The sequence below is a fragment of the Scheffersomyces spartinae genome (assembly GCF_019049425.1).
Source record: "Scheffersomyces spartinae strain ARV_011 chromosome Unknown scaffold_19, whole genome shotgun sequence".
Taxonomy (NCBI): Eukaryota; Fungi; Ascomycota; class Pichiomycetes; order Serinales; family Debaryomycetaceae; genus Lizanozyma; species Lizanozyma spartinae.
The window spans coordinates 146,845-174,204 of NW_025065066.1; the positions used below are offsets into that span (position 1 = coordinate 146,845).

The 27,360-nt window shown below is 38.3% G+C and overlaps 11 protein-coding genes across 11 annotated transcripts; 8 read left to right on the top strand and 3 right to left on the bottom strand.

Annotated features, from left to right (window-relative positions):
* Positions 1-116: 116 nt before the first annotated feature.
* KQ657_001962 (uncharacterized protein) lies at positions 117-925 on the top strand (the record flags this gene model as incomplete). Its single annotated transcript, XM_043192739.1, has 2 exons — positions 117-123; positions 558-925. The coding sequence occupies 2 exons, from the start codon at positions 117-119 to the stop codon at positions 923-925; spliced, it is 375 nt and encodes a 124-aa protein (XP_043047794.1).
* Positions 926-931: 6 nt separating this feature from the next.
* KQ657_001963 (uncharacterized protein) lies at positions 932-1,642 on the top strand (the record flags this gene model as incomplete). The annotated part of the gene is made up of 2 exons (XM_043192740.1): positions 932-936; positions 1,345-1,642. 2 exons carry the CDS (start codon positions 932-934, stop codon positions 1,640-1,642), a joined length of 303 nt encoding a protein of 100 aa, XP_043047795.1.
* A 2-nt stretch (positions 1,643-1,644) lies between these two features.
* Positions 1,645-3,477, bottom strand: MDM31 (uncharacterized protein; the record flags this gene model as incomplete). The annotated part of the gene is made up of 1 exon (XM_043192741.1): positions 1,645-3,477. The coding sequence occupies one exon, from the start codon at positions 3,475-3,477 to the stop codon at positions 1,645-1,647; it is 1,833 nt and encodes a 610-aa protein (XP_043047796.1).
* Positions 3,478-3,930: 453 nt separating this feature from the next.
* TFC1 (transcription factor TFIIIC subunit) lies at positions 3,931-5,898 on the top strand (the record flags this gene model as incomplete). Its single annotated transcript, XM_043192742.1, has 1 exon — positions 3,931-5,898. The coding sequence occupies one exon, from the start codon at positions 3,931-3,933 to the stop codon at positions 5,896-5,898; it is 1,968 nt and encodes a 655-aa protein (XP_043047797.1).
* A 4,387-nt stretch (positions 5,899-10,285) lies between these two features.
* On the top strand, positions 10,286-12,010 carry XUT1 (Xut1p; the record flags this gene model as incomplete). Its single annotated transcript, XM_043192743.1, has 1 exon — positions 10,286-12,010. One exon carries the CDS (start codon positions 10,286-10,288, stop codon positions 12,008-12,010), a length of 1,725 nt encoding a protein of 574 aa, XP_043047798.1.
* A 307-nt stretch (positions 12,011-12,317) lies between these two features.
* CSO99 (Cso99p) lies at positions 12,318-13,184 on the top strand (the record flags this gene model as incomplete). Its single annotated transcript, XM_043192744.1, has 1 exon — positions 12,318-13,184. One exon carries the CDS (start codon positions 12,318-12,320, stop codon positions 13,182-13,184), a length of 867 nt encoding a protein of 288 aa, XP_043047799.1.
* A 1,999-nt stretch (positions 13,185-15,183) lies between these two features.
* On the top strand, positions 15,184-18,309 carry CDC68 (chromatin-remodeling protein; the record flags this gene model as incomplete). The annotated part of the gene is made up of 1 exon (XM_043192745.1): positions 15,184-18,309. The coding sequence occupies one exon, from the start codon at positions 15,184-15,186 to the stop codon at positions 18,307-18,309; it is 3,126 nt and encodes a 1,041-aa protein (XP_043047800.1).
* Positions 18,310-18,665: 356 nt separating this feature from the next.
* On the top strand, positions 18,666-19,613 carry KQ657_001969 (uncharacterized protein; the record flags this gene model as incomplete). The annotated part of the gene is made up of 1 exon (XM_043192746.1): positions 18,666-19,613. One exon carries the CDS (start codon positions 18,666-18,668, stop codon positions 19,611-19,613), a length of 948 nt encoding a protein of 315 aa, XP_043047801.1.
* Positions 19,614-19,741: 128 nt separating this feature from the next.
* Positions 19,742-20,506, top strand: KQ657_001970 (rRNA-binding ribosome biosynthesis protein; the record flags this gene model as incomplete). The annotated part of the gene is made up of 1 exon (XM_043192747.1): positions 19,742-20,506. The coding sequence occupies one exon, from the start codon at positions 19,742-19,744 to the stop codon at positions 20,504-20,506; it is 765 nt and encodes a 254-aa protein (XP_043047802.1).
* A 24-nt stretch (positions 20,507-20,530) lies between these two features.
* Positions 20,531-23,497, bottom strand: FAP1 (uncharacterized protein; the record flags this gene model as incomplete). The annotated part of the gene is made up of 1 exon (XM_043192748.1): positions 20,531-23,497. The coding sequence occupies one exon, from the start codon at positions 23,495-23,497 to the stop codon at positions 20,531-20,533; it is 2,967 nt and encodes a 988-aa protein (XP_043047803.1).
* Positions 23,498-23,739: 242 nt separating this feature from the next.
* KQ657_001972 (protein kinase) lies at positions 23,740-26,628 on the bottom strand (the record flags this gene model as incomplete). The annotated part of the gene is made up of 1 exon (XM_043192749.1): positions 23,740-26,628. One exon carries the CDS (start codon positions 26,626-26,628, stop codon positions 23,740-23,742), a length of 2,889 nt encoding a protein of 962 aa, XP_043047804.1.
* Positions 26,629-27,360: the final 732 nt, after the last annotated feature.

Genomic DNA, 27,360 nt, shown 5'->3' on the forward strand with positions numbered 1-27,360 from the left:
GGTTTATATAGTAAATTTTTCAGTGCGATTTAATTTGTTACATGTCATATTAACCATGGACAATCTGACCTGTAACAATTGATAAATTGAAATGACTGATCACATTGACCATTTACATGATTGGTAATGAGCGGTATATTTATATTGACTAATTATTATAGTGAACATCATGTAAGTGCTTGCAATACTAATCCTGCTACGGTTGAACCAAAAGTATTAATTGCAAATGGTGATAATAAAAGGTCATATCTACTGGGATAATAGACGTATAATAAGTGAATATCTTCATGGCTAATTCATATTATAATTCCCTATGTCATATTCAAATACTTAATCCTAGGAGTTAGTCGTACTAATCTCTAGCAACATTACTTATCATCAAGATGATAATATCGAATTGTTGTTCCAGTTTCATACTTCTGTCTTTATCTTGGGAGTTGCTGGATCTGTCAGAGTGATTTGGGTCTCAGTTCTCCAAGTTACACGTTCTACTGTAAATCCAGTAAAAGTCTTAAACGTGTGCTTCTTACGCGTCCATTTTCGAACATGTTTCCCAGTCCGATCAAGCGATGCTGATGTATTAGTGACTGTATTCATTGTAAGACCTGCAGTTGATGGTTCTCGAGGGGCAATCTTATTTGATGTATTAACTGATATTGATGCTGTTTCACTTGGAGCAGGTGATGAAGGAGAAGCTGAATTCACTCCAGTTGTGACATTCAGAAGGCCACTAGTACCTCCAGAGGGGTTTAAAGAAGCTGCAGCTGCAGCTGCCAATGCATTCCTTCTTTCTTCAGCAGAAATCTTCTTGAGTCGAGTTTTAGATATAGGTGTGGGGAAATCGGGTAATGTAACAAGTATACTTTTAGGGACTTTCAACTTGACCCAATACCGTCTGGGATATGCCATGTTTGTGTATAAGTAATCAACAATGATGTGGAATGAATAAACCCATAACTTCAAATACTATTGATCAAATATACAACTTCAATCAGTATCAAGATCACGTGCTACTTCACGTGGATATTTCATATTCGTGTACCCACCGGGCATATAAGATGTGGCTCAAGATCACGACACCCCTTCAGTTGCATAGTAAGGAGTAGTGAAATCTTGTAAACCAACCATGGAGTCTTAATTAAAAGGATTAACTCCGGCATTGATTATACTATACTGAATTATACTTGTATACTATTTCATTTGACCCATGTCTACACCAACCTTTCGAGGAGTAGATCCAAACGATCAGATTACCTTCAATCTGCCAAGTCCAATATCTCCAAGGGTTGAACGACTCCCATCACGACTCGATCTCCTAGCTAACAATTTAAAGTTAGACATTAGAGCTTACCAAAGAACATATGAAGGTGCTTATACCCGATCAGCCATTGGATGTTTATCATTTGCTATTTTAATAATTAAGTTATTCTCCAGAGAATTCTTACCCATTGGAATGGTTTATACCATCTACGGACTGATATTTTATTTCTTAGGTATATACAAGGCTGCTTCCGTTGATGTTTTTTATAATCCAGAAAAGGATATGGAGTACTTTAAAACCAGTGGTAATTCCGTCATTCTCCTCACTGCTATAAGCTTAGCAAGTTATACAACATTATTGATATTGGTGCTCAGAATGTAAATTCATGAAATGGCCCCAAGTCCAATCACTATTAATTGAAATAATAGTTGAACCGACCAGAACCCAACCTTTGCCATACGGGTATATCTTTCTTGTTCATCCGCAACATAATCCACAAAACTATCATATACCTCTTCGGAAATATCGTCCATTAAAAGGGAATCGTAGATGGTCCATGAACCACTAAAGTCTTGCATATTCTTGACAATTCTACTGTGGATCTCAATAAAGGTATTTTTGGAGTTGATGTAAGCAACAATGGGCCTTATCAATGCATAATTGATGTATGAAAGCTCAGGAGCTTGGAATGGAACCATGGCACGTACATTGTGAAGTTTGATAGTCAAATCCAATACAAAATATTTGGAAATATCCTTATAATCATCTCTGGTCAATCTCATATGTAAATCTGGATGTTGTTGTTTCTTTACTTCTGGATTCTTATATCTAGTGGCTTCCTTTTTAATGGAATGTGCAATAATGGTAACAATCTCACTCACATTGATACTTTGGTCGGGTTCTTTAGGGATCATTACATCTCCAATCATATCGACTTTACCAGCAGTTATCCAACCAAATGGACCTTCTAACCCGGTATTTAAATGGTCAATATTAAGGGAATCCACACGACATCTTGTTACTCTTTGCCAAGGATTACCTTTTGTTGTTAACTGTGATCCCACTTTGAAATCCAGTAATCGTTGTTTCTTATGAATGGTAAAAAGAGCATTATCATAAGCTCCATTCATGACATCAGCATTTAAAAAATCAAAGAAAAGCCAATGCTTACGCAATCTTGATAGTTCACAATTATAAATGGCAACGTTAAACGGCCTGAATCCAGCAGGCTGCATTAACTCAAATAAAACGTCCTCCATTTTGAAAACATCAAATTCAAAATCACCAGGTTGGGCAATATTTTTATAATTAGTAGCATCATCATCAGGATCCCAATGAACATTAGTACGATCTACCACACCTCTCATGCCTCTCATTTCCATGGTTTTTATAATACCTGTTCCGGCTAACCACTTACGAAATGATAAAGTAATACTGACTTCTTCAATTGTAAGATCAAATTGTGTATAATTTCCATCATCAAATTCTTCAACTTGTTCCTCTGTATCAGCTATAGCTTCTGCTTGAGATTTCTTCACAAAAGTCTTTATCTTCCGAGGTCTTCTACTACAAGAACATTTCCTGAAACTAATCTTCCCATCAGACCAAGTAGGAACAATGGCTTCTTCAAAAGTAACCGTCAAATTGGAATTCTTAGTAATGAACTCTCCCAACTTCTGGGCCACAAACTCTTGAGCAAAAACAGTATTGAGAGTAAATATAATCATCGAGAAGAATGTAGTGGTACCAAGAATGATCAACAAGGCATTCCCCATCATGAGCCATGAAAACATAGCAGAATAATCATCTGTATTGAATGGGTTATTTGATTTCTTTACTAGCCATTTCCATTGTATTCGTATTCGACTGAAGATGTTATTGGTGGTCAGTAAAAGGTGATCTCGTATTATACGATTACGATGTACTCTATCCAGTTTGAATGCTTCTATAGCAGCTTTGAACGCATTTTCTTGAGATGTTTGTTGACTGTCATCTTGGATTAACTTGTTTCCTTTGACATCTTCATTGATATCTTCTTTAATGGGCTTATCTGGCTTTTCAGGTTGTCTCTGTTTTGAATCCCGTAATTGTGCACTAAATCGTATACTTCTAGAGGTAAGAACTAGTGGACCTTTAATAGGAAAACCAGTACTTCTCAATTTACCAATGAGACCTAGTGAAGGACGTAAATATCGTATACCCAACTGACTAAGCATTATATGCGATTACCTGGACTTTACACATGAGAATGCTTTATTGGAACGGAAATAGAGATGTTACTTAAATTGCCATTGCTCTGAGGAAACATCACTATATGAGTATATTTGGTAAGGGCACGTAAATAATGAAGGACCTTCAAATAAGACGTAGAAGATTATTCAAGAGGTAGAAGCTTGTTAAAGGCATAATCCAAAATAAGCAACAAGAATTTACTGCATAAAATAAAAATAATGAAGCTTATTTCATTGTATATACTTGTCAGAAATAGAAAAGAGTTGAATGAACATGAAAATTCCAGTCACGTGAGATAAACAAAATCTGTGTTCGCTTTACCCTCGGTATATTATTTCCGACTGAACTCGAGGGTGGTTGAGAATACATATAAACAAAAACATTAGCCATCAAAGCCCTACCCAATTAACATCCACTTGATCAATTCAACCTTCAATATGACAAAGAATCAAACAATAGCTCATAAACATGCAATGGATATTCCTCATGTGGCGGCTGTTGAATTACCATTAATAGTAAATAACACTGCTAAGGCCATTGAAATGATTGGAGGTCAAGATAAAATAGCCCAGGCAGTCAACTCACTGCACACAAGAAGAGCATTGACTGTTGTGAGCCAAAGCACTAAGAATAATATGAAGAATTTGAAGGAACGTCTAAAGAGTCCGAGTATCAATTCTTCTTCTTCCTCGAATAGTAATAAAGGTTTAAACAGCGGAGATAAGAAATTAAATCCACTTAATATTAACAATAATATAAGTGAAGAGAATACCGGAGCCAGTACTTTAGAGTTAAGATTACGTCCTAAAGATCCATATCATCATCCAATTCAAAGTATATTAAGCACTAGCGAGAAAGTGCTACTCAAAGTATCAATACCCAAGGATTCATTGCCTAAAGATTATTATGATAATCCAGATAACTACAAAGTGAGAGACCTTTTGGCTCAAAGCAAAAGTGGCAAGTACAGAGTAAGACCTGTGGCTATCATAGATAAAACATATTCATTCAAACTGATTGCTGATTTCCAAGTTAGTACTAAGAATAATAAATACGTCCAAGAGTTCACCACCGAGTTTATGGGTGCCAAAACATATGAAAACGTTGTGAAATTTGTTACGCTGCATCTGTCTTTTCAAGGTATTGAGGACTTCAAGGACCCAGATTCATATGCTAATATCGATCACCACTTACCACCTCCACCTGTTTTCAGTAATATTAAGTATCCCTTTGATTTTAGATACCAAAAGAATCCTTTAACAACAACAATTAAAACAGAATCAGGTGAAGTTAAGGTTGTTGCTAAAAAGGATACTCTCAAGTTACATACCATCATCATTGACTATTATGCTGATCCACCATTATCACCTCGTTTACCGTTGATACAGAATCTTGCATCGCTAACTAGTTCTGACCTTGAAGAATCCAGTCCCGATAAGTTATTATTAGAATGTATAAGATGGTTAGAAGGTGTCTTTGCTGTGAAGCCTATTTGGTTAAGACGGCACTTGAAAGACATTGCACCTCCTCATTTGCTTTCAGCTTTGAAACAGGCATTACCTTATGTTACTTATATTTATAAATCGGGGCCATGGAGGTTTTGCAACATCAAATATGGGGTTGATCCCCGATCAAATCAAAAGTACTGGAGATATCAAAGTGAATATTTCCGTACTCCTGGAGTTAATTTCAATAACAATCCTAGCATAGCATACACTTCTGAAAACAGAAGGCTCCCGCTGTCAATTGACGTTGATAAAGTGCCAGAAGGAAGAATGGCAGATTTTAGTATACATGAGAATTTGTTATTTGATGGTAAATCTAAGGCAGTTACAATTACGTACCAAGTTGGAGACTTTCTCGATCCAGATATTTTAGCTACTTTTAGTAGTAAAATGAAGGAAGATCAATTTTTCAGAGATGAGCCTGATTCTCAAGATGGGTGGATTGTACATCAATGTGCAGAGATAATGAGACGATTGGTGCGTTACAAATTAAATCGAATCATGAAGGAATTACCTATTGAATCACTGAAGATTACAAAAATCTTACAAACAGAATATGATGATATTAAAGAACCTTCATCTCAGATGGAAATTGATGACGAGCTCAAAGAAGCCGTTGCAGGTGATGGCCTTGGGAGAGAAGACAACGAAGAAGTTGAAGATGAAGATGATGAAGGTGAAAACTTATTAGATGAAGATGATGAAGGTGACGAAGGTGCTGATGCTATTGCTCCGGGAAAGTCAGACGCAGTCCTGGCTGCGAAAAATGAACGTGCACTGGACATGAACGAAGGAATAATGAATAGGCTTTCTCAGTTGGACGATTATGCTACTCAAAAATTGCAAGGTCTCGTTGGATATATAAAGCAGAATGTGGAGCTTGAAGATGGTAAGACGTAGTGTCGTTGATGTAAACTAGATTTGTTTTATGAAAAAGTCTTGATAAGGAGGTTAATTCAGTGACAAAAAAAGGCCCTTAGTTAATAGACATTGTAGCATTCATATATTATTGGTGGAAATATGCCCAAATAGTGTTTTACTGTGCTAATGATCAATATGGATACCTCGTTATCATTAGTATTACCTCATCATAAATATGCGAGATATCAATGTCCAAGAGTGGTCTTTCATTTGAAAATTCTGGAAGATATCTGATATCTGTTGACGTACTTATCCTCCGAATCATTCTAAATCATGAAGTTGCTGTCAATTCCAAGACAGACGTAACGCTTACTTTCTTAAAACGTGTGTTGGTTTCCCGTAGCACACAAAGTATAACAATGAATAGTAAAGGATGTTGGAATACTTCCACGAACTTTGCTCTTGCGCTTTTGTATTTTGTCCCATCTAAAGGGTCTGTATGGTGAGACGCAGACTTTTCTTTCAAGACCCACCTTCAACACTATATTACTTACTTTCTTCTTAATACATCGCTGAACTTCAAAAGATGGATGTAAGGCTCCTCTGAGCTGCGGTGAGTTGTTGTTGATAAGACATCTATTTGAACTTTGAAGTGCTCCTTCTACAGTGGTGGTTATGCTTCCAACACTGTGCATAAGCTCAATAATCTTCACGTCAGTCTAATATCTTTTGGTAATGTAGTTAAGTAGTTAACTGAGTATAACTTGATTTCTCATCCTATTGGGGAGTTTGAATGTCTCCAAGTGGAATTTTTGGTGGTTAATTGATGGACCATTTTTTATTCACGTCAAATATCTTTTTGCAACAAGGTTATGGTCTGAAGAAAATAATGTTGAAACTAAGGTACCAGAAACCAACTTGGCTATTCCCTTGTCTTGAGGCTTACTGAATTAATTACACCAAAGTCTTTTATCCGTGTAATTAAAGAAGTAGAAGTGTATGGTTACCTTAACACACGTTTGAATTCAAATCCAAGATTGTGTTATTAACGATTATTATTATTCATTCTTCAAAGATAGGCTCATTAAGTCTGTCTTATGATGTTGAAACTTGATATGTGTACCTTTATGCCAAAAAGTACTTTCATTAGGAGGCCTGCAAGAATAGTGCAGATGGAATACTGTTTCGGTAAACGTACATCATTGATCGCCACCTCAGATTTATCTGAGCTATCCTAGCATCAGTTAAATATTATTTAGAGGAGTTTTGTAGTTCTGACTTACCTCCTGCGAGACATATATGATGTCTGCTAGAGGCCCTCTATTATCCAAGACATCATCATTCAGTATGAGGATGCGTCCAAGGTGTTATGAGTTAGTATTCACGCCATTGTGCTATCATAAAGAAACTCAGATTTGATGGTTTGCAAAACTAAGGCTTGAAGTTCCTTCACCAGAGCTAGTACAGATTTCTCATAACAATTTCTGTATATCAGTGACACCAATATAGGTAGCTATTGCTATTGCTAAAGTGAAAGGTAAACGTAAACAGTACTGAAGTACCATTCAGCAATTCTTAGCTGCAATAACTGATATTCTTCCCATAGATCGATACTTTTCTTCAACTCCTATAGCTTCACCTTTTTAGGATGACAGTAATTTGATTATTGTCAGCTCTGGAACCAAAGCAGGTGTAATAGAAATTGAATTATCATCATAGGTCCTTCGGCTTCTAAATGTAGGTCATTTGTAGCTGGTACAGAAGTTATCGGTCTTGGTTGGTAGTAATTAATCCATTTATAGTAGTGGCTCGTTTTATAATCAAACTCTAATAGTATCGTTCTCTTTTATAAAACATTTTTGATAGCGTAATTGTAATCTTGTATGGCTATTACAGCCTTTCTAGTTTGGTTTTTAATGCCTTCTTATGTGTTAGTATACTAATGACATGGGTGACATTGGAGATTATTTTGTACAGCATAAGGTTGCCTGAATAACTCCATTAAAACGTTTAATCGCCGTTTGACCAACTCATATCATCATGGAACAAAGCATGAATGGATTTTCAATGAATATTATACTACGATGACATGGTGTAACTACATGGAGACGATGTTGTGTGACATTCGGCGATCTCCACTGGAAGAAATAACCAAAATAGACAAAGAGCATGGGGAATACAAATGGAGAATTAAGTTCATTTTAAAGTATGCAAACCGAGCTGTAGTTGAATTGATTATCTATTTACGTTATGAAGTAAGTTTTAACGTTTTTGGTTTTAGCAATGGGTGCAATTTACACTCTGTCGCCTACTGGTATACATTGGTCCAAAAAATTTGTCTGGGAAACGCTTGATGGCCAGACATAAAAAAAACATTTATCTTTAGATGGAGTGACTTTAGAATTACGGAGATATCTATCGTTTATCTCTCAGCCGCAGGATGTGTGGTTATAATTAAGGAGTTGTACTTATAAAACAAACCATTGTGGAAGATTGGACGCTTTGATAAGACAGAAAATGAAATGCTTTACGTTATCAAATATTACATTCAATCAGTATTGAAACGGAGCACGCGTTCAACACTATATTGAGCATTGGAAGCTGGCAATTGGCATTATAGGCTCTGAAGAGTTGAATGCTTTGAACTTTCAAAGGTCATTTGTGACGTTGTCGTGTGTATTTTCAGTATAGGATGGAGTACTCCGCTGTCCTGATAATGAACAACCATCCTGCATTACTTGGCAACAATGAGTAATTGAGTAAACCTAAATGGGATAAGATCGCAGAAGGTAGCGCTACACAAGATAGCTACTTCATAGCAATAGAATTGTGCAGTTCTTCTCGGTCACGTCGAAGCCTATAATAAGTATTACGTTCCGCTTATGGTTTTCTACCGCACTCTTGAGGTAACCTTTCACTTGCTATAACCGATTCAATATGCTACTACAGCCAAGAACATGGTGCTCGGTCATTGCCGCGATTCACAGGAAAAAACGCCATGACGGGATTGAGCAACCTCCTGTCAAAAGTCGTGGTCTTTTACACAAAGCTACCGATAAGCCCATTGCCCTTCCCGATTTGGTACCAGACAGTACTTCAGTTTGTTAAGTTATTATCGTATCTACGTATTTGTTTGTTAACTGGTGAACAGTCACGGGCGGACATTGCAGATCCTAATAGGAAAGGATTAAGAAAATCTAACGAGACACTCAAATCTTAGTCATCATGTAGCATAGTCTTCACTTAAGTTGGTCAAAGCCATGCCATTATTTTGTTAGTGCAGTTCAACTCAGTAAATTTTTCATGTGCTTTGAAGCATGGATAGTAGCTGAACGTTATCTGCTCAGCGTTTAGTCGAACTTATCTTTAATACTGATAAGCTAAAAAGCAAATATGACCAATTATTGTTTAAGTAAAAGTGCATTTACGCAGGTTTCGGTAGTCACCGTAAAAAAATTGTAAATTTCAGACAGACAAAATACTATTCTCCAAATTCCGCTTTTAACTACCTCTTCGCTTCTACTATGTTTATACCACTCGCCCTACGAGGCCTACAAAGTTATTGACAACAAGACTCATTATACGGTAAACTGATCCACTCAACCGGGTAATCCCCAAGGAATCATCACAAAATGCAGTTCTATCATCACCGGATTCTTCTCAACGCTTATGGATGGGTTACCTACAAGTTGCTTAGGGACCATCAATAAAGATCTTTCTTATCTTTCTTGCATCTACATGCCTGGTAGTATGTAATCAAAGCATCAGCACATGTAATTATTCTAGCACCCAAGTCAGAAGATGACTTTTTGGGGGAGCACATTATAAAGTACTTTAGCTGGATTTTGGTATATGCAGGTCACTAAAAATTGTTAAAAGCCAGCTGACTAGCAAATGAAAACGGTTCTAATATCAAATAATATCAAGTCAGATAATGCTAAATACATGTTCTACAATAAGTGGTATTGTTATTGTTGTTTATGTATATTGCATATAGTTCATGTCGATTCACCATAAGTTGACGATTACTATTGGGCAACGCTTCGGTGAGTGCCGGTTTTGTAATCTTAATTTTGTGTCTGGTTTTCTTTATCTATCGCTATCGCTATCTGCCAATGAAGTAAGACTGTATTTTGATTCACAGTTAACGGTGCATCAAAGAAGACAATTTGCGTTTCTTTCCTTCATTTAGGATCAGGAGGCTATCTTAAGCCTCGAAACAGATATTTTTTCTGGGTCTGGGGGTCTCCGATAATACTTCTTACAGCTAAGAAGGCTAAACTTATGTTGCTATCTAATTGTTAGTTTCTGCATGTTGTTAAAGCGAGTCATTGGTATATAAAGTGAACAACATCTCCCAAATACGAGTATTGTCTTTTTTGGATATTATCTCATCTCGTTAGTCTTAAGATCATCTCATCTCATAATGGGTCTCCCCACTGTTAATGGCGCCAAGTCCTTTGGAAGAAAGACTGTAAAGAAGTTAACCACTAAAGAAGGTTGGATTGGTGATTATGATTATGGGTACCTTTTCATTCCTCAAATTCCATTTGTCAGTAAGGAGATGAAAACACAACCATTCTTTGCTTTAAATAGTGAAATGCCAATTTTATTATGGCTTGTATTAAGTTTCCAACATGCCTTAGCTATGTTGGCGGGTGTTGTTTCTCCTCCAATTATCATTGCTGGTGCTGCTAATTTACCACTTAATATTCAACAATATTTGGTGTCTACTTCATTAATTGTCTCTGGGATCTTAACTTCCATTCAAGTCACTAGATTCCATATTTACGGAACTCCTTACTATATCGGTACAGGACTTTTATCGGTTGTGGGCACTTCCTTTGCTACGATCACAATTGTTACTCTGGCATTCCCAGAATTCTATACCTCTGGATTCTGTCCAGTGGCAGCAGATGGTACTAAGTTACCTTGTCCTGATGGATACGGAAGAATCTTAGGTACTGGTGCTGTATGTGCTTTACTTGAAATTGCCCTTTCTTTCTCCCCTGCTAAAGTTTTACAGAAAGTTTTCCCTCCAATTGTCACCGGTCCAGTGGTGTTCCTTATTGGTGCTCATTTGGTCGAAACTGGGTTCGATGATTGGTTGGGAGGTTCTGGTTGTATAGGTGCTATTTGTAACGCTCCAGCCAAACCAATGGAATGGGGATCTGCTTCCTTTGTTGGATTAGGGTTCCTTGTTTATTTGACGATTATTCTTTCTGAACGGTTTGGTTCTCCAATCATGAAGTCCTGTGCTGTTGTCATAGGACTTTTGGTCGGTTGTATTGTCGGTGCTGCTTGTGGATATTTTTCTCCCAATGGTATCAAGATTGCTCCAGCAGCTACATTTATTTGGAAACATACTTTCAAGTTACAAGTTTATGGTCCAATAGTCTTACCCTACCTCGCGGTGTTTATAGTGTTGATGATGGAAGCCATTGGTGACATTACTGCTACGTCAGATGTGTCTCGTTTAGAGGTGGAAGGTGAATTGTATGACTCTCGTATTCAAGGGGGGGTCCTTGCCGATGGGTTGTCTGGTGTTTTATCATGTTTGATGACCATTACTCCCATGTCTACATTTGCTCAAAATAACGGTGTGATTTCTGTTACCAAATGCGCAAACCGTTATGTTGGTTATGGATGTGCTATGTTTATGATCATTATGGGTATCTTTGCTAAATTTGCCGCTGCTATTGTTTCTATCCCCAAGGCCATTCTTGGTGGGATGACTTCATTCTTGTTTTGTTCTGTTGCCGTTTCCGGTATTAAGATCATGAGTAGTGGAGAAATGTCCAGAAGAGATCGTTTCCTTTTAACCGCATCTATTTTACCTGGGTTAGGGTCTATCTTAGTGCCAAATTGGTTCTCGAACGTTTTCACGTACACCGGAGATAACAAGGGTAAGCAAGGGTTCTTTAGTGCCATTATCTTGGTTATGGAAACCGGGTTCGCGTTGACTGGGTTTTTGGGAGTTATTTTGAACTTATTATTGCCCCAAGTGAAAGATGAAGTTGAAGAGATCAATGAAGTGGTTTTGGAAGTTGTGGGTTCTGCAGACCAACATGCTCGTGAACTATATGCTGAAAAGGAACACACCGTTCTTAGATCTGGTCTCTCTTCTTCTGACTCTGGTCATAAACATTAGATTTACAATGACTGCCTTTTTTACAATTCTATTTACTTCTTTATGTGCACATGTGCATTTGTTTCACTACTTAATTAATTTCCATCTATATATGATATATGTTATAATTGCTTACGTCACACACACAGTGACTTTATACCCAATTGTTGTAGTGCACCTCCTCGGTAGCGTTCCATTCATACGCGGTACACGACCTTTCGCACCTCGGATCGAGTTTCCCAAAACAACCAGGGCTTCCTTAGATCCAATATTTGTTGTTGATAATATTATGGTTATACACTGTTCCTTACCTGTTACCTCAATAGTTATGTCTAAAACAATTCCTCTTGCATTGCTTCTTAGATTGGCTGGTCTTCTTCGGAGAACTCTTCTTTCCAAGAAGTTCTACTCCGAAGTCTCCACCAAAATCTTGCTGAAGACTTCAACCATGGATGCCAACTTGTATTTCATTTGTTACCTGACGTTAATGGTGGCCTCGGCTCTTGAAAACAAGCCTGAAATCAAGCGGTTCCTTCTCAAACTGTACTATAAACTCATGCTGGTGGTTTCACTGGTTATACGCCGAGTTTCAGGCGTTGATATCTCCAAATCCAACGGTAAATGTTGTTTGACCACTGCCCCACAACATTTTGATGCACCCACCGAGGGATCGAACTTGGCTAAGTACTTGAAACGTATATCCTCCTATATTGCAGATATACGGATCTTCAATCGGTTAACAGATAATATTACTTATATCCCTTGGCTTCTTGATGAATTTGCCGAGTTTGGTAACCCTTTGCTGGCCAAGTCATTCTCCGATCGGGTCATTGGAGTTCTCCAACCCATCAACTGTATCGTGCTTGAAGGACTTGAGAATGCCGGTTGGGTTCTTGATCATAATTGGGTGGGCACCAGCGATAACCCTTATTGGAGCTTTGAAACTTATATTTGGTGTTGTAGGGTTTGGGGGTTGTATTTGGCCTTAGAAATTGCCCAATTGATTAGAAACACTCCAATTAGCAAATGGAATAAAGCATGGCAAGTCCAATTGTTCCAACAAGTGATTCAATTACCTTTGGTTTTACATTGGTCTTTAAGAGACGGTTGTTTGACTCCATTTTGGGTAGGATTCTGTGGTAGCGGTGCAAGTTGGTTTAAGTTTAAAGACCTTTGGTTATCACTTGACATTTAATCCTATACTTATTTATTATTATTATTATTATTATTATTATTATTTATTTATTTATTTATTTATTTATTTATTTATTTATTTATTTATTTATTTATTTATTTATTTATTTATTTATTTATTTATTTATTTATTTATTTATTTATTTATTTATTTATTTATTTATTTATTTATTATTTATTCATTATTTATTTATTTATTTATTTATTTATCTATTTATTAGTATTATTTTCTTCAACCTTCTCTGCCTTCTCTAATTGTCGTGATCTTTCAAAGTATAAATTAGGATGGTTAATGTGCAAATTGGCATCTCCACGTAGTCCAAGTTCCTTCTTATGGGTTAATTCAAATACCCTGGTACATGCAATGGTATAGTCATTCTTGGTGACATCATCTATGACTCCATTTATCTCATGCTGATCAACAATCCCCATTTCTTGTAATTGTATAATAAGTGAATCAGTAGATAAATCTCTATAAGGACAACCATGATATTCTGATTTGCTAGGTCGAGGTTTATTCAAAATGGTTCCACAATCCCAGGGTCTATAATTGGTACGAGCACCTTCCAACCCATAAGTGTGTCTGATATTATATTTATACTCTTTGTTGAACTTCTCCAACCCCATCCCCAGTGAACCTTTTGTAAATTGATAAGACCAAAACAGTAACGCTTCATCTACAGAAAGACCAATCCCCTTGAGGAAAAGACCCAATTGCTGACGTCCAGTGTACTTCAAATGGGAATTGGCAACGAGATTCCTCGTCAAGTGTTTGGCACAGAGAGGGAAATGCTTCATGATCTCTGGTGAAGTTATGGATTGAGCAGTTATATCAGAATTGGACCCCCCTCCATTATCACCGCCAAAATCATGGAGTTGAATACTGGAAAAATTATGACTCAAGTTGTTTAGCAATGGAAGAAGGCGATCATCTTCTTCTAATCTTGGAAGCATTTGAAACGTCCGGGTTAAGTTCAAGGAAAGTGAGTCTTGGAACTCAACAGCCAATAAGTTCAATTGTAAAGCGGTTGGAACATAAGCAAACCCCTTGAGCAAATACACTGATCTTGAACTAACCAAATTGGGGACTTTTTCAAAGGGTAATTTAATAAAACTCTCATTAACTTTAATATGATTCCGCAATTGTTCATTGTTGCTAAATGCCAGCATACTGGGGTCGATGGCCATCCGAATGGCAGAACTAGTGGCAGCAAATAAGTTTTCGAAAAGTAGTTCCTTCTCAGTGGATGAAATGTATGCCCATGACAACTTATCCAGATTCAAATTGATGAACTCTTCTTGTTCTCTTGGAGGAAGCAAGTTATATCTGATTTTAAAAAGTAATGCTTCGTTTTTAATGAACTTCTTCCGTAACTCTTCACTTCGGCAGAACACCAATCGCAAAATATAATGAGAATAATGATCTTTCATTCGTTCTTCACGTATTTCTTCTTCATTCTTAGTGGTCGATGGAGATAACGGTAAATACTTGTTCAACAATGGTCTCAACACGGTTTCCATGTCTTTGAGAGACTTGGACCGTGCCACACAACTTTCGATCTCAATCAATACCTTTAACCGGTCTATAGCCCATGTTTCAAATTGTTCAAGGGTAATCTCGTTAATTGGTGGAACATCGTAGAAACTAACGCGTGTGCCATACAACTTGGTGCTTCCTGCCACTTTGGAAACTAGCAAGTCTTTTCGAGACGTGTCAAAATTCCGTCTACCCGCGGTCCTCCTTTTGGACTGTCTAAACATCTTGATGATAGCTGCTAAAAGGTGATAATAACATAGCATAAGTTCCCAGTCTTTTACGTGTGAGCTTGGTTTATTTGATTCCTGGTTATGTTACACAAACACGCGGAATTCGCGATTACACAAAACCGGTCCAAAAGTTTTTGACAAAAATTCTGCAAACGAAAACTAACACCAACAGGTTATCAACAGACAGACAGACATTTATCGACCAACATCAATCAATCCAATTGTATCCGATTATGTCTGACGTCAAGGTTGACGTGAACGCGTTTCACAAACGGTTGTCGTTGGTTCAGCGAACCCTTGTGCAAGAATACACCGACTTGTCTAAGACGGGACTCTTGTTCTTTGTTGGTGCTAGTGACGATGAAAACACTTATAAGAAGTCCACGGTATTACAGATATGGCTTTTAGGGTATGAGTTTCTTCAGACGTTACTCTTTATCACCCAGGATAAGGCGATCTTTATTACCAGTGAGGCTAAGGCCAAACATTTACGTCCATTATTGAACAAGCCTTCCCCCAGTTCGTCCGACGTGGAGATCTGGGCTAGAACCGGCGACGCGGAGCACAACCGTCAGTTATTTGTCAAGTTGTTGGACATGTTAAAACTGTTTGGTGATGGCAATGCTATTGGAAGTGTTGTTAAGGACAAGTATCGCGGGAAACTCATCAATGAGTGGGAAGAAGTTATTAAGGATGATAAGGAGAAGTTGAAATTTGAAGATTGTTCTGGTTTAATCAGTGAATGCATGGAAGTGAAGGACCTGGACGAATATAATAATACTCAAATAGCTTCTAAATGTTCTGTGGTGATGATGGATGGCTTCATGGAAGAAATGATGGTGATTGTTGATGAAGAATTGAAGACTCTGAATGCCCAAGTTAGTGATAAGTTGGAAGATTCATTAGAAAAGGATAACAAATGGTATACCAAGCTGGCTATGGGTAAGAAATTGTTACACCCATTGAAAGACTTTGATGCTGATAATACCGAATGGTGTTATTCCCCCATAGTTCAAAGCGGTGGAGAATATGATTTGAGACCCAGTGCTTTATCAAATGATAAAAGATTAGTAGGGGAGGGAGTTATTTTGGCTTCTTTGGGTATTCGGTATAAATCTTATTGTTCTAATATTGGTAGAACGTTTTTGGTTGATCCAACCCCTCAAATTGAAGAGAATTACGATTTCCTTTTGAAATTACAAGCTCATATAATTTCAAACTTTTTGAAAGAAGGTAAAACTGCCCAAGAAGTCTTTCAAGGTGCCACAGAATTTATCAAGACCAAGAACCCTTCTTTATTGGCTAATTTCACCAAAAATTGTGGTTGGCTTATGGGTATTGAGTTTAGAGACTCTTCATTTATTTTGAATGGTAAAAATACCAGAAAGTTGAAGAATGGTCAAGTATTCTCTTTAACCATTGGTTTCAATAATTTGACCAACACAAAGGCCAAAAACCCCAAGTTACAAAATTATGGGTTATTATTAACCGATACTTTCAAAGTTACTGAATCAGATCCGATTTTATTGACTAATTATCCCAAATCAAGATCAGAAGTATCATTCTTTTTCAATGATGATGAACCAAACAAAAAGCAAGAAGCTAACAGCAATAAGGTTAAGTCCGAGATTAAATCCGAGAAGAAGGGAGGGGCTTCTTCTTCAGATAGAAGAACTAATTCAGTTGAACCTGTGGCTAATTCTAAAATCTTAAAATCCAAATTACGTCATGAGTCAAATCAAACTGATGATAATGCTAATGCAGAAAAAAGAAGACAAGAAGCCCAACGTATTTTACATGGTAAAAGGCAAGAAGAAGGATTAGCCCGATTTTCTAAAGCAGATGCTACGGATTCTTCTGATTTGAAGCCAGTTTTCAAGAGATATGAATCATATCTTCGAGAATCACAAATACCTAACAGTGTTAGAGATTTAAAGATTCATATTGATTACAGAAATCAAACTATCCTTTTACCTATTTGTGGTAGACCTGTGCCCTTCCATATCAATTCATTCAAGAATGGATCTACCAATGAAGAAGGTGATTTCACATATTTAAGATTGAATTTTAATTCTCCTGGTATTGGAGGGAATGCTTCACGGAAAAATGATTTACCATATGAAGATTCTCCTGATAATACATTTGTTAGATCCATGACCTTCAGATCAAGAGATAGACAAAGAATGGTTGATGTTTTCAAAGCAATCCAAGATTTGAAGAAAGATGCAGTTAAAAGAGAACAAGAAAGGAAACAATTGGCCGATGTTGTCACTCAAGCTAATTTGAATGAATTAAAGGGATCTCGTGTTAAGAAATTGGAACAAGTATTCATTAGACCACAACCAGATACCAAAAAGATTGGAGGAGTTTTGGAAATTCATGAAAATGGGTTAAGATATCAATCTGCCTTTAAGAGTGATCAAAAAGTTGATATATTGTTCTCCAACATTAAACACTTGTTCTTCCAGCCTTGTAAAGATGAGTTGATTGTTATTATACATTGTCATTTGAAGAGTCCACTCATGATTGGGAAGAGAAAGTCTTTTGATATTCAATTCTATCGTGAAGCTAGTGACATGGCATTCGATGAAACTGGAGGTAGAAAGAGAAGGTACAGATATGGAGATGAGGATGAATTGCAACAAGAAGAAGAAGAGCGTAAAAGGAAAGCTTTGTTAGATAAAGAGTTTAAGAAGTTTGCCGAATTAATTGCTGAATCTTCTCATGGTATGATTGATTTGGATATGCCATTTAGAGAGTTGGGATTCCAAGGTGTACCATTTAGATCTGCAGTTTTATGTATGCCAACAAGAGACTGTTTGGTCCTGTTGGTGGATCCACCATATTTGGTATTAACATTGGAAGAGATTGAACTTGCACATTTAGAAAGAGTTCAGTTTGGTTTAAAGAATTTCGATATGGTCTTTGTGTTCAAGGACTTTTCCAAACCAGTTGTTCATGTTAATACTATACCAATGGAATTGTTGGAGGATGTAAAGAATTGGTTAACAGACGTTGATATTCCTTATAGTGAAGGTCCAATGTCATTGAATTGGGGAGCTATTATGAAGACAGTTCAAGCTGATCCTTATAGTTTCTTTGCCGAAGACGGCGGCTGGACCTTCCTAACTGGGGATGGAGATTCTGATGAAGAGGAAGAGGAAGAAGAAGAATCGGAATTCGAAGTCACCGATGAAGAACCTGAAGATGATGATGATGAAGAAGCCTACAGTGAAGAAGATAACTTTTCAAGTGACGGAAGTGGTAGTGAAGGATCGTTTGAAGAAAGTGAAGGTGAAGACTGGGATGAGTTGGAGCGTAAGGCAATAAAGGAAGATAAGGCCATGGGTCGAGAATAGTTGATTTTATAGGTTAATGTATGCGACATTTTTTATTGATGACATTTACATCAGTCTTTTCAAATCATGACATTAATATATTATAACATATTTTACTTTACTAGTTTATTATGAAGAAATACATACTTTTTAATCACAGTCAGACATATTATCTCTGTATAGTCATGAACTATGATCACTGTTGTGGACATTCTAGCGTAATGTCTCCTAAACATGAACAAATATCAAGTGCACAAGTTTGCGACATTGTTCTTTATAGTTTTATGCGTCATAAATGGTGTTAGGGTGTATGACTACAAGATCACAAATACTAAACCGTTACTTCTATTGTTTCTCTATGACATTTGTTCTTCATCATGAAACTTGAAGCTACCGCCAGAGACAGATTAGACGCCTACGGCTTTGAAGAGCATGAAGGTCTCTACTATCAATTGTACCAAGACCATAAGGACGACAGACATCCTAATGGTGAGCTTGTTTATCCATACGACTTTGTGTGTGTAGACGACATCTTTTGGCAAACAGACCCAGACACAGAAGACATGGCTTTTGACTATTTGAATACAAGTTTCGGTGCCAGACAAGACTGGAGTACTACCATCCAAAAAGTCAACCAATTGAATGCCCAAGCTCCACTGAATGTCGTCTACAAGTTGTTGTTCATGGCCAGACACGGACAAGGGTTCCATAATGTCGCATATGCTCGTTACACTCAAGACTGGAATTACTGGAAAGTCCGGTCCACTGATGGCGACATTACTTGGGGTCCTGATGCTAAACTTACGCCATTAGGTGAACAGCAAGCAGTAGCCAATAATGTCAGTTGGAAACAACAACTTGAATCTGGATGTCCGGTACCTACTCGGTTTTATGTCTCACCTTGTAACCGTTCGTTAGCGACATTATTCGGTACATGGAACGACATTGAAATCCCACAACCCAAGGTACTTGAGAACCTTAGAGAAACCATGGGGTTACATCCATGTAACAAACGGTCGACGAAATACGACATTAGTTGTCAATTTCCAACTGTTGTTTTCGAAGATGGGTTCCCGGAACAAGATGTAAGACACGAACTGTATCCACCCGAGGAACGCGAGCTCTTACATGAACAGTTTCTTAGAGTTAATGGCGCACTTCAGCAGATCTTCCTTGATGCCCCTCAAGATGAAATAATTTCTGTAACTTCGCATGCTGGGACAATTAGAGCAGCCGTGGTTGTTACAGGTCATAGAAGGTTCACGATACCCACTGGTGGGATGATACCAATGGTAATCAAAGCTACTAAACGAAATATTACGTAATGTATTATATAATATAAAGTTTTGTGCAACTTTGTGCGATGAGCATCTCAAACCGTACACCGACATTAAATATCCTATCGTAATGTTCAAGTAATCACCTCCACTAGACAGTAATCGCCTCCTTAATCATGAGACAAAAGAGAGCTAAATCATACAAGAAACAGATGAACGTGTATCTACACGCGTTCAAGTTCAGAGAGCCATATCAAGTGCTAGTTGATGCTGAGATGGTGTCAACTTGTGTGGGAGCATCCTTTGAGCTTCACAAAGGACTAGAAAGAACAGTACAAGGGGAAGTCAAACCAATGATAACTCAATGCTGTATCAGATCACTCTATGACGCCAAGAACGAAGAGGCGATTGCATTGGCCAAGACGTTTGAGCGGCGAAGATGTAACCATTCACAGAAAGACCCAAAGAAACCTCTGGATTGCATTGCTGATATCACCAACATTGGTGGGGCCAATAAATTCAGATATGTTGTTGCTACAATGGATCAAGAACTACGTAAGGAGCTCCGGCGTGTTCCAGGTGTCCCTTTATTATTTATGAATCGTTCTGTCATGGTCATGGAGCCAATGTCTAAAGCAACTGCCAATTTCACTTCTCAAGTAGAGGCAAAGAAACTCACTGGTGGATTAAATGATGCCAAGTTGGGAAAGAAGATCGCCAAACCAAAATCACCGGTCACAGAAGAAAGTAATGGTGGAAATAACCCCCCCCTGACTGTTTCTAAGAAGAAGAGGAAGGGTCCGGCTGGGCCTAATCCTTTAAGTGTTAAGAAGAAGAAAACAGAATCAAAACCTGAGCCTGAAAAGCCTTCTTCAAGCTCCAACTCAAGACGGAAAAGGTCACATGGGAAAGCCAAAAGTGAACCCAAAGACGACCAATAAACAGCATTATATAGACGTTAAATTCTAAGTCAGGAGAATATCATACACATTCAGACTTTTGGGAACGGTTGACTCAAATTCCGTCGACTCGAATTCCTTTGATTCATGCTCAATCTCATCAATCTTCGTACGTTCAATACCTTCAATGATATCGTCTGTAGAAACCACTTTGTTATCTGCGGTAAGAGTAATGCCATCACTAGTGTCGTCATTGGCTGGAGTAGTGTTATTGGTTGGTGTAGAGGCTACCTTAATGGTCTCCTTCAAAATTGTCAGTACTTCTTCATCTATCAACCCTAACTTGCACTCAAATGCCAATGATTTTGTACGGAGACTGTTCTTAATAGACCTCATTAACGCATATAATTCTGCTTCAGAGTCTGATGTAGAATTTAAGTATGTTTCAGTGTTGTAATAAACATAATCTCTCAACTTAACAATACATCCGTTCTGTGAAAGAGGATTTTCCAGGAATTCCCGTTCCAATCTTTCCTTTGTTACCCCAAAGAAAACATCCTTAATGATAATGGCATTCATAAACAGCAGATCAATTTTCTCTTGACGAATACGAATGCTTTCCAATGATTTCTCTCGTTCATAAATCGCAGCCTCAATAGTTAACGAAGGTAATTCGGTTTGTTCAACCAGTACAATCAAAACTTGTTGTTCATTAGATGATTCGTCTCCCAGAATCTCATGATAAAGTTTGTACAGATCAGCCAATTCACAAATAAATTGCTGTTGAGGTGCTATCATTATTGGGAAGTAATAAAAACGCTTATCAGGATTTTCAACAAACTCTCTCATAAAGCTTTCCATTCTTGAACACCAAGTAGTCTGTTTGGTATAAGTGTCCACAATGCTCTTAGTATAAGGAAACTGTTCTTCTACTTGTGCAGTAGCAGAAGAAGCAGAGTTCCCATTTCCATTTCCAAAAAAAGCCTTCTTTAATTCCAAATCTCTTTGATGTCTAAAACAAAGATCATCACACTCCAATACCTTCCCAATATTACTTTCTGTTGTTAAAGAACTTCCACATGGAGTCTTCATCTTCAAACTGCCACATGCACATGATACTTCTACCATATGAGAACACACAGTAGCATCACATTTGGGGGATTTCCCCAGCTTATTAGCATGACACTTAAGCTTGCAATAGTGAGGACACAGTGATCTAATTTTCTTGCACATGGATTGACAAACAGAAGAAGAAGAATGAATGTCATGTTTGGTACAATTGGGAGAACATACATTCATACAAGGGTGTCCACACAGCTTCGACTTGGTACATACTGTACCACAAAGAACACTATTCTGCGAACATAAAACACCTTTCATATCCTTCTTAGCTCCACAATTGCACTCCTTTGTAACTGTAGTAGTACATTTGGGACACTCAATGGTCTCATCATGACATTCATGAGGTTCTTGAGGATGTCCACAGGGTTTATCCCGAACACATTGTTCATGACACACAAGTTTAGTGCCACATCTAACCGGTGCTTGGAGAACTGTCTTTCCACAATGGCACACCAAATCATCATTGGTGGATTCCAAACATACTTCACATGAGCCCAGATGACATAAAGCGGCACAATAATGTGTTCCGCATTGTTTCAACTTATTACACGGTCTCGTACAGATATGTACCGGTTCAATGGTCATTATGTCATCATCAGAATTAGTACGAGTGTTATTCCTTAATGCCTTCTTCCGTTCTCTTAGTCTTTTCAACCCTATTTGTTCGTATTCACAGCATTCCTCTCTATGGTAATGTTTCCGACAATTCAAGAGAACTGTACATTTGTGAGTACACTTAGGTAACAGACCCGCCTGAAGAAACTTACAGGGAACCAAATATGAACCATTCCCACAAGAACATGGTGAAGAAAGAATATTGAAACATTCACAAGGACCTTCGTGACACTTGAATCGACAAGTGCAACCACATGGTAGCAATTTCCCACAGACATTATCACATTCAGGAATAGGGTCTGTACATTTGCTTCTGTTTAAAACTCCCACGTTCGTCTTACCACAGTAACAAGTAGTTACCAATTCAGGGGAATAAATACATTTTGGGGGGGTTGTGAAAGGCTGGCACCCAACAGTTTCAAAATGGGATCCACAATCATAGTACTGTTCATTCAAATGTGAGCATTTACCAACCCCAATCCACAGCTCACCTCGTTTAAGAATCTTATCCAGACATTTTATGGTCAAATCTTCCTTACCACAGTAACAAGACATGGTGATTAACTCCTGACATGGACCACAAAAGCCCTTATGACATCCCTTACCACATCTATGACCGAATTCACAAAGCTCTACATCGCAGCTGGTGTCACATCTCCAACCTTGGTCATACGGAGTTACCAAGCACGGCAACTGCTGCTCATGTTTACCACATTGACACTTCATAACGGGTCCCAACGCCCCACAGAGCGGATGTTTGGCGGGATGGCACACCGAAGTACACGAATGAATACAATTGGTGAACTTTTGATCACATATGCTCATACAACTGAAGGGGTTTTCGGGATTAGGTTTGGGATTGGTCACTTTGCCACACCAACAAGCAAATCTCGAAGGGATACGTTTTGTCTCCTTGGAGCAAGCAGGGCATCTCCAAGTTTTGTTTTCTCTATTGGTTGAAGAACCACGTTGGGCCCAATCTCGTATACAGTCAAGATCATACACTCTATAGCAGTTGCCACAAGACCATACCTTAGCATTAGCATCGATCTCTCCCGTACACACCAAACAGACGTAGTCACCTTGTCTGATTTCATTGATGATAGTCGTAGCCAAATCTTGGTCCAGATTAGAATCTGGCTCAGACTCTGACTCAGAGTCAGAATAGGCTTCACTGTCGACGTCAGTTACCGAGTCAGTTTCAAGCTGCAGGGCACATTCCGATGTGTCTGCCGACAGATCCGGACGATTTATGTCTCCAATATCATCGTCTTCGGAAGTGTTGTCGTTGTCCATGATGGTGAAGAGAAGAGTGTTGATGTAATTTGGAGGAAAAGTTTCGCTATTTATATATGTGCACCACTGGTGGCAAAAAGCATACAGACAAATACAACCAGCAAAGCAACGACAAGCGTAGCCAGAGTATATCCCATACTCAGACAGTAAAGCAGATATGATAGGTCATAATGTGATACATAGTATTAAAGAGCGTAATTAAATACAATTAAATCAAACAATCAATCTAAAATACAACTTGTTCATCCAATACGAACACTACGCCGTTTGAAGAAGTCCATCACCTTCCGAGCAGCACTGGCTTCCTTTGCTGATCCGTTGCTTGAACTGGCTGATGATTTTTTGGACCTTGATCCAGTCGATTTCAGCGATCCACTGGACTCTACGCGTTTCTGATGGTGACCACTATTAATAACATTATTGTTAGTAATGTTGGTTGGTTCCAAGACCTTCTTGGGTGTTTGGGCGGTGTAATCTCGACCAGGTGCTTTAGCAATAACATTATTACTATCAGTTACGGTGGCCATGGAGTTCACTGAGGTGGTCGACCCACTGTATGAGCTGTAGAACGACAACAAACTGAACCGGTTCCGTTTCTTCTGCTGTTTCATGTGACTATTCTCTTTGTTCGCTTCATACATGCTAGATCTTCTTGAAGCATCAACTGATGATGTTGGTTTCTTCCATGTTTCCGGAACCATATCTGTTTCAGTAGGTGGTGGAGCTTTGATAGCAGGCAACGGCTTTTCTTTGGCCGGTACCGGAGGTCTCTTCTCTTCAAGACCACCGACATTTTCTGATTCCGTTAGTACCGGAATGTTGGCCAACTTCACAATGGAGGGATTCAGTTCAATCACCTCCTTCACTTCAGGTGAACTTGTTTGACTATCAAACACTGGAGGTTGATTAATCTGAGGGGTAATAGTCAATTTCACTTCTCCTCTTTTCTCATTAGTGTTGGAGACCTTCTTTTCAATAGGTGGACACAAATCTAAACCTTCAATCTTATCCTCCAAATAACTCAAAACAGAATTCCGCTTATTACTGGAATCTTCATTCAGTAGCACGCCATTAACGTGTACATGAGCAACCACAGAATTTCTTCTTGAATTAATGGATCCAGCTCGAGTTGGTGAAGGTTGCCCACTCATTCCGTATTCATTGCTAACTCCTTCAAATGGTGGTGATTTGGTAGGTGATCCAGATAAAAGTGGTATGGCTAGACAACTGGGATTCTTCCAATAATCAGCCATAAATTGGGGTTGTTCACTACCTTCGGTATCATTTGTTGTAGGTGCAGTAGCTAAAGATGATGATAACGATGCTGGATGATAAGATGTTGGACGAGGCTTCTTATTGTGATGAGGTAATCTGCTAATAGTATTCGAGGATGAAGAATTGGAGATACCAAATTCTCTCCTTGTAGGTGTTGCATCACCTACATTCCGTTCTGATGCGCTGTCTTGCAGTTGGGAAGGAGATTCAGTGATGGTAGAAAAGATAGATCCTGTGTACCCATTTGGTCTAACACCTCCACCTCCAGAGGCAGCAGTTTGATACACTTTACCAGTAAATAATGTCAGTTCAGGGCTAGGACTTGAAACAGGAGTTTGATCATTTACCATTGCTTGTAATGCACAACTGGCTGAAAAGAATGGAGTAGACGAGGCCGACGTTGTGGTAGACGCACCACTACCCAATGCAAAAGGTGTGGAGATCGATGCGGCTTTGGTATGTCCCCTTCTTTGAGGTGAAGATGAATTGGATTTGGATTGCGTACCTGAAGTTGCTATTGGACCTTGAATGGTAGTGCCTGGTGCGGTACCTGAATCGCTATTGTGTGGAACAATGAACAATGCGGAGTCAAATGGTTGAGAATACAGTGACGCAGAAGAAACCATTGATCTGGAGGTATTACTGCTTAAGGAAGATATTTGTGTTGATGAATTGGTGGTCTTAACCACTGCATTGGTGAAGGATGATGAAGTGGAAGGATTAGCATACAAATTGGTGATTGTGGAAGATGAAAATGACCTTGGAGTAGTTCCTGATCCTCCACCCCCGAATTGTAACAGTTGAGGTATATTACCACCACCGGTACCCGTATAAAGGGAAGATGAAGTGGTTACATCATTAATCATTGAGAACCTCTTATGACCCGAATTCATAACTGCTAATTCTGTACCCTTACGTTCTCTATGCAATTTATCCCATTCCGGTTGTCTTATTGATAATAAGTTGGCATAAGACATTAGCCAAGGATGATTTCTAATGGCATTCATGGTGATTCTTTTCTTTGGATTAGGAACAATGATTTTCCGAAGTAAGTCTCTGGCTAATGGACTGACATATTCCGGAAATGTTAAAGGAGTTTTGCAAATATAATGGTACAATTTAACAATATCTGCTCCATCTTCATTATCTGGATCATCATCAAAAGGTAAATATCCTGAAAGCATAGCATAAAGAATCACCCCTAAGGACCAAATATCAACTTTTCTACCTTCATAAGGTGCTTGAGTTAGCACTAATTCTGGAGCTGCATAACATGGAGATCCACAACTTGTTTTCATCAAATCATTCTTATCTTTATTGTATGAATTGACAAACCCGAAATCACTTATTACCACATTTTTATGCTTATCCAATAATAAGTTTTCCAACTTCAAATCACGGTGAACTAACCCTTTAGAATGCATGTAATCAACTCCACTAACTAATTGAGCAAATAACTTCTTTGCAACATTCTCTTTTAAACATTTATGATGCAAAATATAATCAAATAATTCCCCACCCAGAGCATATTCTAGTACTATTCCAATATACTTCCCTGATTTCATGACTTCCACCAAGTTAATGATATTAGGGTGATTTAATAACTTTAATGAGTTAATTTCTCTATGGATTTTGATTTCGCTTTCCGAATCTTTTACCAATGCTTCTCGTTTTATTAATTTAATGGCGACTTGAGATGGTTGTTTCCCATCTTTTCTCCAACCTAATTTGACTTTTCCAAACTCACCTTCTCCAAGCGTTGATCCAAGAATATAATTTCCAAATCTAACTTCTCTATGAACACGTTTGGATAGGTTACTCGATATGCTTAGACTTTGCGAAGGTAATGTGGCCATTGCCAGTTGATGTTTATAGGAATTCTCGTGAGTTGTAGGTGCTGGAGCTGATGATGTTTGTTGCACCACCTCATTATTACCCGGCATTATCATCAGGTGGGTTTTTGGAGGTTGTTGTTGTTTCTTGGGACTCGTGGCACTAATACTAAAATATGAAGTCAGTTGGGACGAAGGTTTAGTTTTAACAGGACTAGTGGCTGCTGATGATACGACAGTAGTTGACATCGTCTCCGACAGGAAAAATGAAAAAGGCCAGACAAAGCCAGATTGGGCCAGTTAAATGGAGACAGGACTTTACTTAGAGATAAGAACCTTTCCTCAAAAGAGTCAGCGCAGGAACAAAGTAGAGCGTGACTAGGAAGCCTTGAAAGCCTTTTGTATAATTTAGGCACCAATTCCAGGGGTATGTATGTAGGGGTAAACCTTTCTTAGACGTAAGTCTTCGAGGTGTGTTCCTTGCAGTTATGGCAGTAATGCGACAGAAAAAGTCGTAATCCAAAAAGAAAAAATAATAAAGATCCGACAGACAAAAAAATAATTTCCCAGGGTTTAATACTAGAATAAAATGGGAAAGAACAACGGGCTCTCTGGGTCAGGATCTTGCAAGGGTAGAGAGTGTGCTATCGGGTTCACGGACAAAGACGATTGGCGGACAAAGCTTCACGGACAAAGATTCACGAACAAAGACTTAGCCAAATGATGTTCTAACGTATCTCTGTAGATGTTGGTGGG